Raw genomic sequence first — 18,905 nt, forward strand, 5'->3', positions numbered from 1 at the left:
ATCAGAATCTGATGTTTTGGATATTGCACAACATGAAATCACCATCTGGAAATTTCTGCAAGGGAAATTTAAACCACAACAATTAAAAATCAGATAAATGGGCTGTGGTTGGATTGTCACGTCTTTACATATTTTCCTTGACGTTAATGGAAATGTCAAACAAAAGATGTGAAGGAGAATTCATAAGAAAAAACACAACTGGGTTGGTAAGAGAATCCGACTGCTCTTATGTACGCAGTAATTATGCAATGTTGAACGTTAATGACGTGGGTCTGCTGTGGTGAAACTACTGAATATGGACTACTAACTTCTTACTGTGTTGTTTCCTGCAGCTATATGAAGTGCTCCATCAGTGACAGGCTGCTTCACCCGCAGTGTGTGAAAGAGAGATACCGCAGATCCTCCATCCTGCTGCTGTCAGACTTTACAATCAACACTGCTCCCAGTAGATCAAGCACCAAAACGACAATTCACTCATGTGCAATATCAATGCTGGCCTATATGTAACTGTGCAATAGCAATATTCCTATGTGCTTCTTGTTATTGCTCTATCCCCTTTGCTGCTGTAAAACTGCAGATTTCTCCGCTGTGGGGCTAATAAAGGATTATCTTATCTTAAGTGTGGACAACCCAGTAAAAAATATCACATTATTACTAAAGTTGGGATTGAAATAAAAACAGGAATGTAGGCTACAAAAAGTGAAACTAAATTACATTCTGAATAGTTGCTCAACCTCCTGTCATTCCATATTTATCAACATTAATCCTCATTAGTATGATTGTATGAAAACAACTGTTACATGTATGCAAGATATAGACATAAACTGTTATACATATAAATCTACTCCTGAAAAACATCTTGAAAGACAAACTTCTGTGTTCTGGTTAATACGTATGTGGATTATGAACAGAATGTGGATTATGAACAGAATGTCGTTTTTAATGCTGCTGCAGGGAAGTGTGGATCGGTGTTATCTTCTTCCCTTTTGTAAAAGATGGTCCAGTGTACCCTACGCTAAAGGAGACAATTAAAAGAAGCATTGAAGCACCTATCCCTAGGATTTAGAGAATTCAAACAGCTCTAATCGCGGCTGCCACTTAGATACTTCTAGGTCATTTCAATCGGTTAGGAGTATTAAAACCACGGCTCAGATTTTACACTGTGAATTACTTTAATTCTAAAAGATCAATCATGTTCAAATGTCAAACATTAGGTATTCAGTCATGGTTCATGCCACAATTAAGTGTTCAGTCGCTTTTAAGAGTCAAATCCTTTCCTTGCTTCCATATTATGCAAGCTTGCAGAATAAAAATAAGACAAATGTTAATGTTTATATGCAATATGTAGCACAGGGGAAACAAATAGGCAGCATTACTAATTATTAATTAGTAATTGTAATATTTAAAACCAGCAACACGTTCGGTACATCTAAAATAACACACCGATCACACTGAATTAATGGAATAATGAAACAAAGAGCACAATGGGCAACACATGCAATTACAGTGGTAGCAGAAACAAAAATCAAGTACACCAACAGATTGGCATTAGCGAGCTGACAGCAACAGAGAGCAATTAATTATTAATGCTGACAGAACTGATTACCCACGAACCCAAATGAGAACTACTTTGCCGGTATGTGTTAAACTCTCTGACAGAAGTTGGAATGGAGTTTTACTCGTGTACAACACTGACAAAGAACACAAAACAGTATGAGTGGGATAATCACTGATGTACATCTCAGCTGGCAGCCTCAGCTGACATGTAGAGTGGTTATATATGAATCTGAAATTAGCTGCAATGAATTTGATTCGACTAGAAACACCTGCAGCTTCTCTCCTGATAAGAAACACCTTGAGCTACACAATGTCGATTTGTCTTTGCAAAGAACAAGCATTACAATAACAAACCAAGCTTTTACATGCACCGTTGAGTTTGTGAGTTTAGCATTAACTTCTGCTGTAGCACCACCATGTGAATACATTAAATTGTCAGCTGCATATATTTGGATTTCAGTCTCGAGGACAAACAGATGGTGAGTCATTATTATATAAAGTAGAAATGAGTGGGCCCAGTATAGATCCTTGTAGAACAAAAGTGGACAAGCAAAGGGCAGCTGATTGACGAGTGTGTTCTGAGACGAATTGAGACAGGATGGAGAGGTGTGATTCTATTCGTTTTTTTCTATTGAAATAGATTACAGGGGGACTAAGAGTGTCAAATGCCTTCCTGAGTTCAAGAAAATACTTGGCTCACCGGTTATCAGCCCATTAAATGGCCGTTATCATCTGTTATCAACCTCATACATATGGATTAGAAGGTGCTTGCAGAAGGACATTCTCAGCCCATTAAATGTTCGATTACAGTTTCCTTTTTGCTTCACTTGGTACTTAAAACTACAGAAAATGGTCTAACTGCAGTCTTGCAGGCTACAGGACACACCCACTTTACTACAAGACACACCCACTTTAATACATGACCCAACCCTAGAGACAACTTCCAGTTTTATGTACTCATTTTAATCCAAACCACAATATTTTCCAAGGTAATCCAAATATTTTTTGTCCCTAAACCTAACAATGTAGTTTTGGCACCATTTAAAGGGCATGCCATGTAGTACTGTGGTAAAAAAAAGTTGCATTTAAAAATGATGACAGATGGTTTGGGTTGAATATATTACCACACATCAGGATACTTAGATGATATGAAAATGGCTTATACAGTGATTTTCTGTTTAACATCTCACATGACATGAAGTCCTTGGTTTAAGGAGCCATCCACCAACCAGCCTGTTGCTCCTTATTGCTACTTTCTCCTTCACCTCCATCATAATTACTATGGCCATAAAAAGAAGTGTTCATTTGTGAAGATGATCCTGCTGAACAAAACGTGTCAGCATCAGAAACGTGCATTTGTCACTGAGCTTATTTTCTGCAATGATCCAAAATCCAGTGCAGAAGTCCAATCGGCGAATTCTCAAAAGACCCCATGGTGGTGTTAACTTGCAGATGGGCCTACAAAAATATGTACATTTTGTTTCCTCTCTATATAACCACTGATAACTCATATTCAATCACGTGATAACATGATAGCATGAGACGGTAGTGTTTTAATAGTAAGATTTTAGCAAAAATTAATTCGTTTTGGAAGTACTGAGCATATGACTCTATAAATGAGACTTGGATTATAGTGCGATTCATCAAGGATTTACTCCCGTTCGGGAATCCCTGGTCAATGTGAAGGCAAACAAGAACAACAAGGTTTTCTTCTTTGAGAACTTTAAATGCTAACTGGCTTTAAAGCATACTGCCAGGCTAATCTTGTCTAATCTAGTCAGAACATGCCATAACCATGCCAGTATTACTATTGGCTGATTTTAATCCAGGTAACGGTGTGAGTAAATGATATACAAACAGTGATGCTCAGGGTAAAGTATCTCTTAAATGGCTCCTGAGAAGTGTGTAGATGCTGTGTTTTTGAGCTCGTTTACTTACTCTTTGACGTGCTTGCGGCAGGGCACAGAGTTTCTCATGCAGGTGCCGGTGAGGATGTCCACATTGTCGACAATGACGAAAGGTTTCTCCTCCAGGGTCACGATGGAGAGATGGTTTTCATCCGCATCCTCGTCGCCATGGGAGTTATACCTCGGCCACACTGGGAACATCAATGACAGCGTCCCGTTCTCCCATCGACCCATCTGTGTGTGCGCAAACACACACACACACAAACAATATTAGGGATAGCCATCTTAATTAAAGTGTTTTGACTTTTTAATTTCCGTGCTCTTTTGCAGAACCGCTGTGTTCATTTGTTACCTTCTCCCACTTCCTCTCACTATTCAGGACGATGACAACCAATTTGGGGTTGGCCTGGTAACCATCTGGAGTGAAGGATAAGTCACGCCCTTCATTCCATACATGCATCATGTGTCTGAAACACATGGGAGAAAAACAGAGTAGGAAGCTGTTATTTGCTTTTGTTTTGCATCTGTTTGAGTGTTTGTGAGTGTGTGTGCACAAGAGCAGATACATTTGAAATAACAAGTTAAGCACTCTATAATCACTGCAAGAGTATCCTCTTCAAATCAATGCTGTCTTCACCCACTGTGTGTGCATGCATGCCTGAGTGTGTACGTGTGCGTGAGCATCTCTCTGTGTGTAGGAGGGGGAAGAGTCAGAGGCCACATATCTCTCCCATCAACATTCTGCATTGATTTCTCCACAGATATACGCCTGAGAGACAAGCCACTGGTGCAACAAGGCTGCCCTCACTCTGTTACTCACTACAGTTATCTTGCATACTCAAACAGTTCCTTTGCTGAAACATTTACGCACTCGCTAAAGTGAAGCAGGAGAGAGGAGTAAATGAACCAGTATCACACACAGTGATATGGGATTAGGAATACACTCACTCCAGTAAAACAATTTTCAGAAGGCGAGGATGCGAGGAGTGTTAAGACTGGTATAATAGCGTGAATTCCCATGAGGGGGGAAAAGGCCTGTCTAAGGAAGTTTTCTAAAAAGACCAAATCGCTAGAGGGACAGCAGCTGCCCCAAACACACATGTTTTTTTTTTCTTAGATGCCATGTGTTCTGTCTTATTACAGATGGTTTGATTAATTTTGACACAGTGTCAAACACGGTTTGCACGGGTGATGTTAAATGCCTAAAATATCATCTGACTAAAATCAACTATTTCAAATGCCAAAAATGTGCAGCTTTGCATCGACTTTGCAAGCATTTTTTAATTTGTATATACAGTACTGTGCAAAAGTTTTTGCCAGGTGTGAAAAAATGCTGTAAAATAAAAATGCTTTCAAAAATAGAAATGGTAATCATTTTTTTTAACCAATTAACAAAATGCAATGTGAGTGAACAGAAGAAAAACCTCTTATGTAAGCATTAGTGCTGTCAAAATAGGTGCATTTTTGCAATTATTTAAGAAATATTTAAATGTGTTTTAAAAAGCAATGCAATTAAACAGTTTAATTAAATATGCTAGTATGATATAAAACAAGAACTGCTAAGTAATCAATAAATGCTATGAGTCTAACCCATGAGTCTCCATAATACACATTACAAGCTTTGTCTGGGGACAAACCAAAAAACAAAGCAATTCATTGCGATTAAACACAGCAAATTGTGCAATAAATTAGTTAAATTACATCATTAGTCAATTGACAGCTCTAAAAAAGAGCATTATTTTCTTTGCTAATAAGTCTCAGCAATCATTTATGTTAACAAACATTTAATAGATGCATTCAAAAGCTACTAAGGTATTCACAGATTCACAGCATGAGTTAAAAAGGGATGCTAAAATAAACTTCTCTTCCATTAGAGCCTGACTGAATTGGTGGACAGTTATTGGCCTATCAAAGGCATATTGGTATCTATCAGTATTGACATATATAATATTCATTTTTATTAAATTTAATTTAAATTTTTTAATGCAAAAACGTATGCTTGAGGTAATTTTGAAATAGTTTTTGCGTATTATTTTATTTTTTATTTATGCTTTTTCTAAATGGTCAGCAATTGACTGATAAATATCATATTAATATTGTATGCACAATGCATAATGTAATGTAATAAAACATTTTTTTAAATGAAATGAGCCTTCTGAGTACCTTTGTTTAGTCATATAGAATAGACTAGAATTGAATGGAATAGAATATATCTTTACTGCCCACCAGGGGCAGAAATTTGTCTTTGTCTCACCGAAAAACTGACATAAACATTAAGACACATAAATAAGCAGAGCAATCAGTAAAAAAGAAGCACATAGACAAGGTCATATACACATTAAAATTGCTTGTCTGTGGCCTGAATTCATCAGTCACCTTGTTCCATTAAGAATATTAAACACACTTGGGATAAATTTATTTATTATTAATTATTTAATATATATATTATTATTATATATATTATTTAATACATTTTTACTTGCTTTTGGGGCTTACAGGCATCTCCACATAGGAAATGTGTATTTTCATTTCAGCTCAAAAATTCACTATCCCCTCCAAAATCAGTATCGGCCTCAAAAATCCCATATCGGTTTGGCTCTGTATTTTATGCGAGTAGTTAAGGGCACGGCGCCATGAGGGATTCATGCATAAACGCAAATATTGCAACAGGAAGTCAAGATGGATAAAGAGAATGGTTTGAGTGCTGTTTAGCATGTGCCCTGCAGGTGAAAACTATGATAATTGCACTCCAATTCAAACAGGTGGGATTTTGTGTTGTCTCATCTGCTGGAGAGGTATTAGAGTCGACACGCATAAATATTGTTGTTGGAGAGTTGATTAGAGGGGTGCATTAATCATCTGTTTTTACAAAGGCTTGGAAACAGGCCTGTGCTCTTTCCAAGCAGGCTCCACTCACATGGAGTAAAGAGTAAATAAAAGGTCCCTGTCTCCCTCGCATGCAGGCACTGAGAAAATACCAAAACAGCTCTGCCATGGGTTTACCCTCTCTCAGCAAACACAAATAATTAAGCACAAACCTGCAAAGTTACACATAAGAGACAATTCTGTGCTACATAACCAAACCTGCCTTTGTCGTTATAGGTTGCAATGTTTTTCACTATTGGTGACATGTCAAGACAAATATATATTTTTGTGTTTGAAAAATCTTCATGGTGCAGCAGGTGATGCCCTTGTCACAGTGCATTGCCACAGCTGAATACATATAGCGGAAACACTGTTGCGGTCTATTCTTGGAAACTGCTGTCTCCTCCTATTTCAGGTTTGTTACCATTTTTGGAGAAAGATTTTGATCTAAACCGATGAGGCTGGTGTGTTTTTGAGGCATGTAAAACAGGCAGATTATATTTCATATATTCAGATTTATATCCACATGTATATTCATGTCACTTTGTGATCTTGTGTGATGTTAACAAAACAAAATGTACAGCTGCATTAAAAAGGAGTTCAATGATTTTGAAATGACTGTATGCAGAGTTATTTGCATTAAATAGAAATTCAATGCCGATTTCTAAAAGCAGCAGGAAAAAAAGCTATTATAGATGTGCAGAACATTTTCTTATTATTAAAGTACTTAGGTTTCCATTGTGTGTGTCTTTTTAAAAGTATGAATAAAGAAGGAAGGGAGGCTCTTCCCACAGTCTGTCTTGTGGCAGGGAGCATCTTTTCAGAAAGAAAAAAAAAGTGACAGCTTAGGGGTTTGCATGGTACAGTGGTTCCATCAAAAAGAATAACCTTTTGAAATTTAGTACCAGGACAAACCTAAATAAAAACCTGTACCATTGTGGAGACCAAATAAGCTGAACTAGAGCCTGGGATATTAATGCCTGTCAGGCAAGAATGACAGGGAATCCAACGGGGTTGATAGTGTCTTTTAAGTGCTGGATTATGTTGTCCTATTCCTCTCCACCTCACGTTGTTTATATGCACACTGCGGCAAGATTGTATCTAGACTAATGTATGCAGAATTCTGATCACAGCCCCACCACTTCCAAATCAGGGTAGGGAAATCCAACCTGTCAGTCTATTATCACAAAAATTGGCTGCAGTTGTTTTGACAAATATGCAAATTATATCTAATAAGTTAGTGAAACAAATGAGGTACCTCTGACAGAAAGAAAAAAGATTGTTCAGAAAAAGGTTTGAGCTCCTATTGAGGTCTGAGTTATATTGGATCAACCTGTCAACAAGGCTGTATATTGTATATGCTTTGATATATTCTGTAATAGGCTAATAAGAGAGAGAGAGAGATGGGATAATAAAGCTATAATGGTGAAAATCACACTGTGGCTCTCATTCTAATGAGGCAACTCATGAGTTATCATAGATGTGCAGAGCCTTGCAACCTGACCTTCGTGTATTCAGTCAGTTTTATACACATTTCTGAATTAATAATCATATTTTAGCCACTGAATGCCTCATATTTAAGATGCAGTCACAATATCACACCAGAAACACTGAAAGGAAGCAATGGCACTAACAGATTCTGTATCTGTTCTTTGACAGTCCTCAGTGTTCAGTATGAATGTGCCTGCATGTGTCCGTGTGCCCATTTGTTCCCTCTGTCTTGTTTGAAGGATTTAACCGTTTCCTCATCACAGAGACTTCAGAGAAAAGAGCACACACACATATTCATACATGCGTGCGCACGCGCGCACACACACACACACCTGCCGACACATACGTGCCACCCACAGAGGCACATAACAAGAAAAAAAGGGCGAGAGAACAAAGCTAGTAAAAGCTGCTTTAATCCTGACTTAATGATAGAGAATCCAGTCATGTGAAGTAAGGTGCACGCACCGAAATACACATGAATACACACACACCAGACACATACAAGGCTGTACTTAACACGGGGCAGCAACAACACGGAGGTCTCCCTGAAGTTCAGTTCATTGTCTCTCCAGTGAGGCAGCAGAGTGAGCTCATACACCGAGCAGCCATGTACACAACAGCTAATAGTGTTAAATGTCATTAGACATCACAGTGTTTAACACTGCTGTCATCTCTGCTTCCTTTCTCCTTTTTACCCCTCTCATTAGTACATTAAAAAGACTTATGTAACGCTGCTCAACACTCAGCTGCAAAGACAAACAGAGTTATGCAAGTCCCTAACCTTGATCTCCTCTCACACTCTCACACATGCACACACATACACACCTGCGCAGGGCGCTGGGTGGGAGCTTCCCCGGGCTCCTGTCTGATGCTGTGCTGTAGCAGCTGCTCTGGGCCTCTGGCAGCTCCCCCTTCTCCCGCAGCATGGAGGTGGCTGCGGAGGAAATGATGCCCACCCCATCCCGCACCCGCGTGTCCAGCGGGTACTCCCAATCGTCGTAGGACACGGAGATCATACCCAGGGGAAACATCTGAGGGGAGAGGAGAGGAGATCTGAGAAGTAACACATATGGTGTGAAAGATTCAATTTGGCTTCAGTTTGACATTTTTTTACCCCGGTTTTAAACATCCATATGTATCTCTAAAAGACGTCAAGCAGATGATTTATTGGTTTCCTGTGCCCTCCTCAAATCATTCACATCTGGCTATTAAATAAGTGTGAGTAGACTGGATGTCCACAAACTGAATTTGTTCATTTCGGTATCGCATGCATCTCGAAACTGTCAAAATGAAAGAAATAGGAAACTAAATAGCTCACTAAGTTTGTCTCTCTAAACCAAACATCAAAAAACTGCCGGCACACTAGTCTGTCAATCTACCACACGATACTTTGTTGTTACAATTTAATTTGGCACAAAATGTTGAATCAGACATTTGAGGCATAAAAACCCAACACAAATAAGGACTGGAGAATGATGGACAAGGAAAGGAGGAGAATAAACATTTGAGAGGCTTTTGAGAAAAGGTAAGCAAACATTGGATATGTTTCCGGTTTTAATGTGAGGGGAACATTTGAGCTGATTATACTTTGAATTATTTATACTCATATTTATATCCTTTTTGGATAATAGCTACCTTGCTGTCCTACATGTTGAGAGTGAATGTGTATGTAATGCTGTCAAACATCCTATTTAGGGGCTGAGCAAATATGATCAGGTAGAGAGAGAAGAATGTAAACAAAGCAGGAAACTAAAAATGTATGATTTATAGTTTACCAGTCACCAGTATTCTTCTCTATACTGTCTTAAGGTTTATAGCTTAAAAGGAATAGTTTGACACTTTGGAAAAGATGCTGGTTTGTTTTCCTGGTAAGATATTCGTCCGTTGTAGTTTCTTGGGCTGGGTGGGAGGGAGGGCATTAGGTGGGGAGGGCTGATCGGGAATCTATATGACAATTTATCGGCATACTGTAAGATGATAAAGCCCTTGGTTTGTTATGTGGTATAAAAACTATAAAATAATGTTTTAAAAAAAAATGATATTCTTCGTGATTTCAATCTCTTCCACTCCACTTTGCCTGTTGAGGGTATTTAGGGGGGGACAGCAGGTCAACAGTAGCTGCCCCATAGAAGTGGACCGTAAGATTAATTTGTTTGTCAAGTTTAATTAATTGTGAAGTAATAAATCTGTTTAAACATGTTTTGCAGTGGCACCTATTCAAATTTTAAACTTTAGCATCTATAAGTGCATGGAACATTGTGATGGATGAAAAGTCATGGAAAAAATATTAGACCACAATTTCTTGTTCATTTTAATGCCTGGTACAACTAAAAGTACATTTGTTTGGACAAATATAATGATAAAAAAAATAGTTCATAAGAGTTTCATCTAAAAGCTGATATCTAGCCATTTTCCGTGGTTTTCTTGATAATAACCAAAATCATTATCAAGGAATCAATGGAAAATTGTTGTTATCATTATATTTGTCCAAACTAAACCAAATGTACATTTACTTGTACCAGCTATTAAAAAACAATAAAGAAAGAACAATAAGGTGAAGAAACCAAGAGTGGTCTAATATTTTTTTTCCCTGTATATGATGGATGTACAGGATTGCCCTTCCAATTCTAAATTATCTATCATAAGGTGTTGAAGCAATTTTTCGGTTGAATCCATCCGTTACACAGATTTGGTCTTAATTTTAACAATTTTTTCCACTCAAGAATAGACACAAATTCCTCCAAAGAAAGAAATCTCTCTATAACAGCAAATTAAGACACCAAGACACCATAGAAAACTCCATGGTGTGATGTTATATAAAAACTTTTTGGACATTTCTGCAAGAATTCCACTTTTGGGCAAATACATGGCACATGGCACTTCTGTTCTGGAAACTGCTGAGAACCCTAATGAATTCACAAGAGCCTAAGCTTTTCAGTCATACCAAATTTATGCAACTCCAAGACTGTTTAGGGACTGCAGTATGCAGAAATATTACACAAAACAATAGGCAAAAATAACACATTTCTACTGCATGTCAAAAACTGCATGTTTTCTGCCCCAAATTGTATGGGATTATCATAAAGTGGGCATGTTTGTAAAGGGAATACTCATGATTACCCATGTAACCCATTTTCATTCTGATATCTGATATCAGAGGTCAAGTGATCCATTTGAAAAGTCAGTTCTTCCCTTGCCAAAATTTAGGGTAACTTTGGATTTTTATTTCACCCCCTTTCAAAGATATCTTGACATGTTTGGCACCAATTAATTCCTTAAGTCTTCAAGTTTCTTATGGTACTGAGCCTGCTGAGCCTCTGAAAGACAGCATGTCAGCAAAGGCTGCAGGTATCCAAGGGGAGCTGAAGAGGTTCATCCCAACAAAAACAAAGTATAAAAAGGTTGGATATGGTAATGATAATTTGTCTTTTTTCCACTCCAAATTTAGCAAACAATAAAGAAGGTGTTAGTCATTTTAGAGATGCTGGTATGCAGATTTTGTTCCCTCAGAATCTCTTTAATGCTATATTTAATATAAGCTGTCAAGAATAAAAGAGATGATTGATATAAGGGGGAGAGGGAGCAGATGACCTGCAACAGCCTGGAATCAAAAACACTACTTGTCTTGTCAAACCACTCAAAAGTGGCCACCTGTTAGTACATATGGGGCCTCAATACCTCAGGGGTAAAGTCTGGGTTGCCAGTGGTGAGACTGGATACAATCCAAATGTAACCAGCTCCTATCAGGCCCAGGGACCGAGCTTCTTCGAGTATATACCTGTGGAGGAGTAGAGTCAGGGAGTTAATAAAGATTCAATTCAGAAATTCTGCAGTGTATGACAGGGAGACAGACACAGCAAAAGAAAATGAAAGACACTCACACAGCCTCATCTTTGGAGCAGTACAGCAGTATAACGGGACTCTGGATCCTCTTGAGGGCGATGTGTGATTTAGAGTTTGGGTCGCCATCTATAGCATCAAGAGTCACCACACTCTGCAGGTCCCAGCGCACAAAGCTGTAATAATACACCATTAAATAATACAAGGTACTTAATCTTGTCAGCTGCTGTAAATAAAGGTTAAAGATGAAAGCAGGCTGAGTGTGTGCACATGTGTGGGGGAGCGTATTCATTACCTGTGATCCACAGTTACCCTCAGCGTGCTGATGAAATCCTGGTACCCGGGGAATTTGGAAGTGACGATAGAAAAAACATGCCAGTCATACTCCTCCATGATGGCAAGCATGAGCAGAGCCTCCTGCTGCAGAGCGGCGCCGAACTGGAAGAACGTGGACTTCTCATCCTGCAAAGACACACGGGCCAGCAGCAGAGACAGTCAGCAGATTTGTCTGAGGAGCTGAATTAATTGCATGAAAAAAAAACACAAGAGCTGGAGTAAGTGTTTGAGCGCAAATCAGACTTAAAAAACCCGGTAGAATTAAAACCATTTTCAATTTTGCAATCAGTGAGTCAGAGCGGGAGAGTGACAGATAAGAGAGAGTGTAAGCGTTTGAGGAATGAACGAGGGAAAATGGGAAAAAGAGGAAGAGATGCCGACAGATTCAGTCAACAAGTCAGACTACACTGAAGGAGAGTGACTGCTGGCAGCAGGGGGGCCCTAATGGTTGGAGATAACTCATAACTCACAGGTTTGATTCCCTTCGACCCTTTGTAGCCAATAAAACAACAGCCGTGCATTGTCTCAAAACCTAATTGAGCCAAATAACAACACTCTACCTGCATGCTCATTTTGTCTGGCGCTGTATTATTGAACTGTCTCAGTGTTTATAATGTTACACATAAAAAAAATATCTGAGTCATTAATGTGGGACATATTTTTTCTGTGCTGCACAAGCTGCAAAAAAATGTGGTGTCATATTCCAGCAGTCTCATTTGAAGTCAGAGGACATCCTCTATAAACTGTGTCTCCAAATTTTCCAGCATTAACTCACAATGCCATGTACAGTTAAATCATTTAGTCTCAGCATTGGAGGGAAACCGAGGGGTCAGCATGAGAGTAAGACGCAGCGGCAAGCGAGCATTACCAAAACCAAAGCAGCTATTAAACAGAATGAAACCCAAAGTGAGTGTGAAATAAGTTGCTAATGATTGCAGAATGTATGTTTGCATAAAGTGTAAGCTGAGTTTTCTCCCTGGGGACACAACAAATAGACAGCAACACAGCCCATCCACCAGAGAGGAGAGAGGAGGAGTAGACAGGGAGAAAAAGAAAAGGCTGAAGGGGAGAATACGAAGGAGAAAAAAAGTTCCAGTCTTGTGAGTGAGATTGAGATACCTGCTGCAGAAAGAGGTGGAAAAGAAGTGAGTCTTGGGAGAAAAACAGACACAAACATCAAACCTCCTCACAAGGTCCCTCTTTTTCCACACACACACACACACACACACACACACACACACACACACACACACACACACACACACATATACATGGGCACACACACACATGCATGCTCTGACACCCCCTCCACAGAGGGCATCAAAGAACGTGACACATTAACATCAAAGCTCTCATAAACACACATGGAGAATCAGCTGTCAGCTCCTGTCTCTCTGCCCCCACCACCTCCACCTTCATGTGCGTGTGTGCGAGCGTGTGTGTAAACCTATATTGTGCTTCTAGTGTTGTCCCTCAGTTTAACAAAAAGCTCACAGCTCTGGCCATCACACACATAAAGCAGGCCCCGCAGAGATTTAACTCCCCTCCCTCCGCGGCTACAGAAAAAAGAGAGAAAAGTGGGGAAGAGAGAGGATGAAATTGTACTTCAAAAAGATCTATCTCACTGTTTCCATCTCTGTGTGTGCATGTGTGTGTATGTGACTGTAGGTGTGTGTATGTGTGTGGCTTTATACTTTAATCAGGTTTAGAAAAGACAAAAAAAAGAGACAAAAATCTCTCCTCTGTGTGGCAACAGGCACATCCTCAGTTTTACCCAGATAACACCAACACACAGGCACAGATACTAACATGCACCCACACCCACCCACCCACCCACACACCCACTCCCTCGCACATACAAGTGTACAACCAAAAGTCACATTCAGATCCGAGCTGCAACACTTGATTTAACAGTTAATCAGCTGACAAAAGAACCTAATCGTTAAAAGGATAATTCCAAGTTGTTACAATGACATGAGATTTTTTCTTTTCTGCAAATTATTATCATTACATTGTATTCTTCAAACAAAGATCTCATCTTAGCAGTTATATGATCAGACAGTTAACAGTTTAGCAAGATTATCGAAACACAAAGCGATCGTGACTGGACTACTGAGCGGCCCATAGTACAAACTGTCATGGAAAAAAATATTAGACCATTGTTTTGTTCAATTTCTAGTTCATTTTAATGTCTGTTACAACTAAAGGTACATTTGTTTGGACAAATATAGTGAAAACAACAAAAATGGCTCATAAGAGTTGAATTTAAGAGCTGATATCTAGCCTTTTTCCATGGTTTTCTGGATAATGATTTTGGTTAACAGTTTAGCCAGATTATCGAAACACAAATACAGCGATCGTGACTGGACTACTGAGCGGCCATAGCACATACTCACATGAAGCTGCCATTGAATCCAGTGAGAACCAGTCATTGAAAATTAGCCTGAGCAGACTGTATGTAGATATCGAGGCACACCTTACATTAACACATGCACAGCCACCTGACCATATCTAACTTTCCCATTCCTTGCACAATCCCTCATTTAAATAACTCCATATTTGTATGAATTGCTTCTACATATTTTCTATTTATGCTGCTGTTTTTTGACTCGAAGAGCTTGTTTCCTTAATATATATTTACATTTAATACTTTTCTCTTTTGCACCAACGCACCACAGCAAATTGCCTGTGTGTTAAAACCTACTTGGCAATAAAAAATTCTGAAAGATTCTGATTCAAACACTGTGTATGGAATTACATACATAACCAATATGTACTGCAAACTGCCTACTACATGCAAGATTCAGTATACCATTACCAAAGTTGCAAGAACGTAGTCTCATGTGACTGTCTGTAATAAATGATTAAAGATCCGACCTGGCCGGCAGCTCTCACAGTTTTCAAACAGGTATTATTTACATTAACTGACCACATATTGGTAATCTCAATGGTTACTCTCTTGCCTGAAAAAATATTCAAAAAGCCTATTTAAAAACAATGTTGTGCTGTATAGACCAGAGCAGGTAGTTAAAATTCACAGATAAAAGAAACGTTGACATAACATCAAAGCACAGAGCTCATAGAGACAAATAAAGAAATCATAGGCAGCAGTCAAAAATCATTCACATCAAGAAGACTCAAACGCTAGAGAGTAAAACGACACATTATCAGCTTTAACACCAACAAACGGGTTTTTTTTGGTTATGGGTTGCTAACTTCCAGGACGGCCTACAAAAATCTGTTGCCCCTGCACTGATCTATAAGGTACAGCTGCTGAGAATCTGCTCCCCGCTTGGGTGAGGGCAGGATTTCAAAGGCAACTTAAGTGTGCGTCAGGGTGAGGGCTGGAGAAATGTGTTGCCTGTCATGGGGCCCAGTAGATTTATGATAGCACAGCCTGATACCCACTGCAGGGCCTAATGATAGGTCATCATTTAACATGGATATTTGGGTTTCAAGAGGATTGCTCACCCATTGTTTAGGATATATCTTTGTGTATTGTTAATAACTGACAAATTTCAGTAATTTTCTCTCACTGCAGATGAAAACTGTGTCAAGAATAGTAGGTGAACCAGATTTCTGATTTCTACAACTTAAAACAGCTTGGGTAATAGGTCCATTTGAACATTTCGCAATACGACCCATATGAGCGTTTTGTGGTTTGTGGTCTAGAAATAGCGCACACATCATTATAGTACATACACATACGATTCACAGTTTTAAAAAAAGTCTGCAGTTTGGTTGAATTTAGGCTACAAAACCAATGATCTAGGTTTATTGAAAAAACTTCCTGGTAAGGTGTTATGAAAGACAGCTTAAACAGTAAATAAAATAATTGCCGGAAGTGAAGTATAGTAACTGTTTCACTAGTCAGCCACCGTTCAGTACTTCATTTCCTCTTCTGTCACATCTGCAAAGATCACTACCACCAGTGTAGATATCATTGATTAACACATATTTAACAATCTAAGTGTGAAATTTCATCTATGTACATGGAGATTTACATGTCTAAATACAATACAAAAGTAAATCTGATGAGAGAAAGCAGTAAGAACGCTCGGGCGACACTCGGGCGATGATCTTAAAAAGTATTTTTACTGTACTGTATTTTATTGTGAAGGACAGAAGTACGGTCCGGGTGTGTTGATAAAGATGGATGATGACGGTGATATTTATTCGGCTTACCCAGAAATATCTGATTTCCCCTGAAAGAATCAGCAGCCCCCACTGTTTTATGAAAACGATAGCACGCGGCTAATTCACTGGTGTTAAGGTCCTTTAGCCGACTCTGGTAAACCCGAGGCTAACGTACGCGGTTGAAACGATATACAGTCTGAAAGATAAGAAGTTAAACTCTAGTTTCACTCCACTTGATTTATTGGAAACATAACATGATCATTTATATAAGCAGTTAATGTGAAATTTGAAAGAATGTTAGCATGTGAGAATGTGAGTATCCGACATTGGTTCCACTCACCCAAATATAAATTCTGCTATTTAAACTCCACATTACGGTTATTCATTACTATTACAGCCACTAGAGGGCAGGAGAGGACAGTCTAAGATGTAAATATAGGTCGTATCTTGCTAACTGAACAAACGGCCTATGAAGTCGTATTGAGGGGAGACCAGTCTGGCTGTTCACTTTTGATGGCTTTTATGCTTTTAAGTATTGTTTGAAACCTGTATTTAAGCTGATATAATATAATATAATATAATATAATATGATATGATATGATATGATATGATATGATATGATATGATATAATATAATATAATATAATATAATATAATAAGCCAGAATCATCCTTTAGGCTATTTATGAAATAAAACTGCCAAACATTTTCTGATTCTCAAATGAGCAGTGGGGATTTTAGGCATTAAATGAACAACGAAATTGATTTTAAAAATCAATAATGAAAGCAATAATTAGTTACAGCCGTAATACAAATACACACATTTTGTTACCTTCACCAAAGCACTGAGGGGGACACATGAGAGGTGTTAAGAAGTCTGAAGGCCACATTTAAAAATACATCAAACAGCGTCTAATAACACAAGGTGCTGCTCAATAAAAACACAGCTGATGGAGAATGAATACACACACATATGTGGTCACAGGCAGAAGATACTGCAGAGATGCTGCTACATGACATACAGATTCATAACATGCTTTTAACATGTTTAATATTTACATCTGTCACTCTGGTCTAATACAGTTCCTTTGAAATAATTTCAAGGGAGAGGAGAGGAGAGGAGAGGAGAGGAGAGGAGACGAGAGGAGACGAGAGGAGACGAGAGGACATGGGTCTTTTTTCAGAAGACTGAGAGGTGAAAGGGGAGGATGATATATAGTTGCTTCTGGTTGTTGAATTATAAAGTATAAAAAGAGACGTTGACACAGACCTGCATCTTCTCATCAAATCACACAAGTCCACCAAGAAGCTCACATATAAATAATGCACAGATAAAACACACACACACACACACACACACACCAAATGTATTTCCACATTATATCCCACTCTACCTAGAGATTTACTGATGACATTGTGCATCAATTATACAAATACAGTGAACTTCACGTACAGTTTCACATCCACCCACACAACACACACACACACACGCATATATGCACAACGGTCCCCTCAAAATATACCAGCTTACCATTAAATAATACACCAACAAAACCAAGACAGATTCTCACTTTATCACTCTTGCACTCACACACTCACAGACACATGCTACTTCATGTCAAATTTCATTTTTGTTTACAGCAATCAAGTGAAGAAAGTATGCAAGTGTGGAGAGAGTGGCACAGATCCAGGCTAATGACAGAAAAAATGACACATTTCTAGAAATCACTGTGAGATGGAGTCATGTGGGCTACAGGAGGAGGAGCTACAAGCAGTGAAGGTGGATGAAGAGAGAAATGTGCAGCCGAAAGCCAAGGAACAATAATTGAAAGGCCGGATAGACGAGCACATGACATGGGGCAGCACAAAAGGAGAGGATGGTGCTCGTATGCAGAATAATGAGAAAAAGATGGGGTAAGGAGGACGATGATGATGAGGCCAGCAATGTGCTATATTAATATTTAATGCAGTAGGTCAGTTAGCATGGCGCAGCAACATTAAGTTGGCTTGACAAAGTACGGCCCCCAGATGCAGCTAAGTACCATCCCACTTAAGACTGCACAAAAGTGCAAACAAACTAGCTAGGCAAAATAAGTTTTGTGTCAACAAAGTGATGTATGCAAGGGTCACATGCAAAATGCAAAAATAAGTCAGCCAAAAAGCCATAATTGCAAATGCAGAATAATGTTCTGCCAACAGATTAAATTACCCCACATTATTCTGTTAAACTGAACATTCAGATTCACTGGCTGCACAGTGTAGAAATTATTTTACCACTACCTGAGGTTTCAGGCACAGGTAACACCTAAAACTAATTTGGTATACAAATGATATTTGTAGTATTTTAAATGGATGAGTTGGGATCTAGAAAGCACCTTTGAGAACAAGGTCACCGCCCCAGTAATTAATAAATATGGCCAGTCCAAATGAAATGATGAAAATGTGCTTCCACTGAGATGAACATAAAATAATAAAATCCTACTTGAACTTTAGGTCACGGCTGTCTCGTTCACAATGCAGGAATCCAAGTGAATATTTTTGTGTGGCACTCTGGGAGGATGTATGAGAAAGCCAAATAATTAGCGATCCGAATGATTAGACAGAAAATCTCTCATGGGGAAAAAGAAGTAGGACTAGCGGGCTTTAAGTTGGTTTACTGTGTTCTATTAACATACGTTCAAGGCAAAGAGTGTAATTTATGCCTTAAGAAAAGGAAGAGATAATGAGACTGATATTAAATTTGGTATATGTGCCATTTCTTATCTAAAAAAAT

The 18,905-nt window shown here is 38.7% G+C and overlaps 1 protein-coding gene across 1 annotated transcript in view; it reads right to left on the minus strand.

Annotated features, from left to right (window-relative positions):
• Window positions 1–18,905, minus strand: part of grin2ab (glutamate receptor, ionotropic, N-methyl D-aspartate 2A, b) — a 125,325-nt gene that overhangs the window by 26,964 nt on the left and 79,456 nt on the right. Inside the window, exons 5-10 of the mRNA XM_059334075.1 lie at window positions 11,956–12,122; window positions 11,702–11,836; window positions 11,499–11,598; window positions 8,646–8,851; window positions 3,817–3,931; window positions 3,496–3,698 (exon numbers count right to left, since the gene is read on the minus strand). Of these exons, the coding sequence (XP_059190058.1) occupies window positions 3,496–3,698; window positions 3,817–3,931; window positions 8,646–8,851; window positions 11,499–11,598; window positions 11,702–11,836; window positions 11,956–12,122 (926 nt within the window). The remainder of the gene's footprint in view (window positions 1–3,495; window positions 3,699–3,816; window positions 3,932–8,645; window positions 8,852–11,498; window positions 11,599–11,701; window positions 11,837–11,955; window positions 12,123–18,905) is intronic.

The sequence above is a fragment of the Centropristis striata genome, chromosome 1 (genome assembly GCF_030273125.1).
Source record: "Centropristis striata isolate RG_2023a ecotype Rhode Island chromosome 1, C.striata_1.0, whole genome shotgun sequence".
NCBI classification, from domain to species: domain Eukaryota; kingdom Metazoa; phylum Chordata; class Actinopteri; order Perciformes; family Serranidae; genus Centropristis; species Centropristis striata.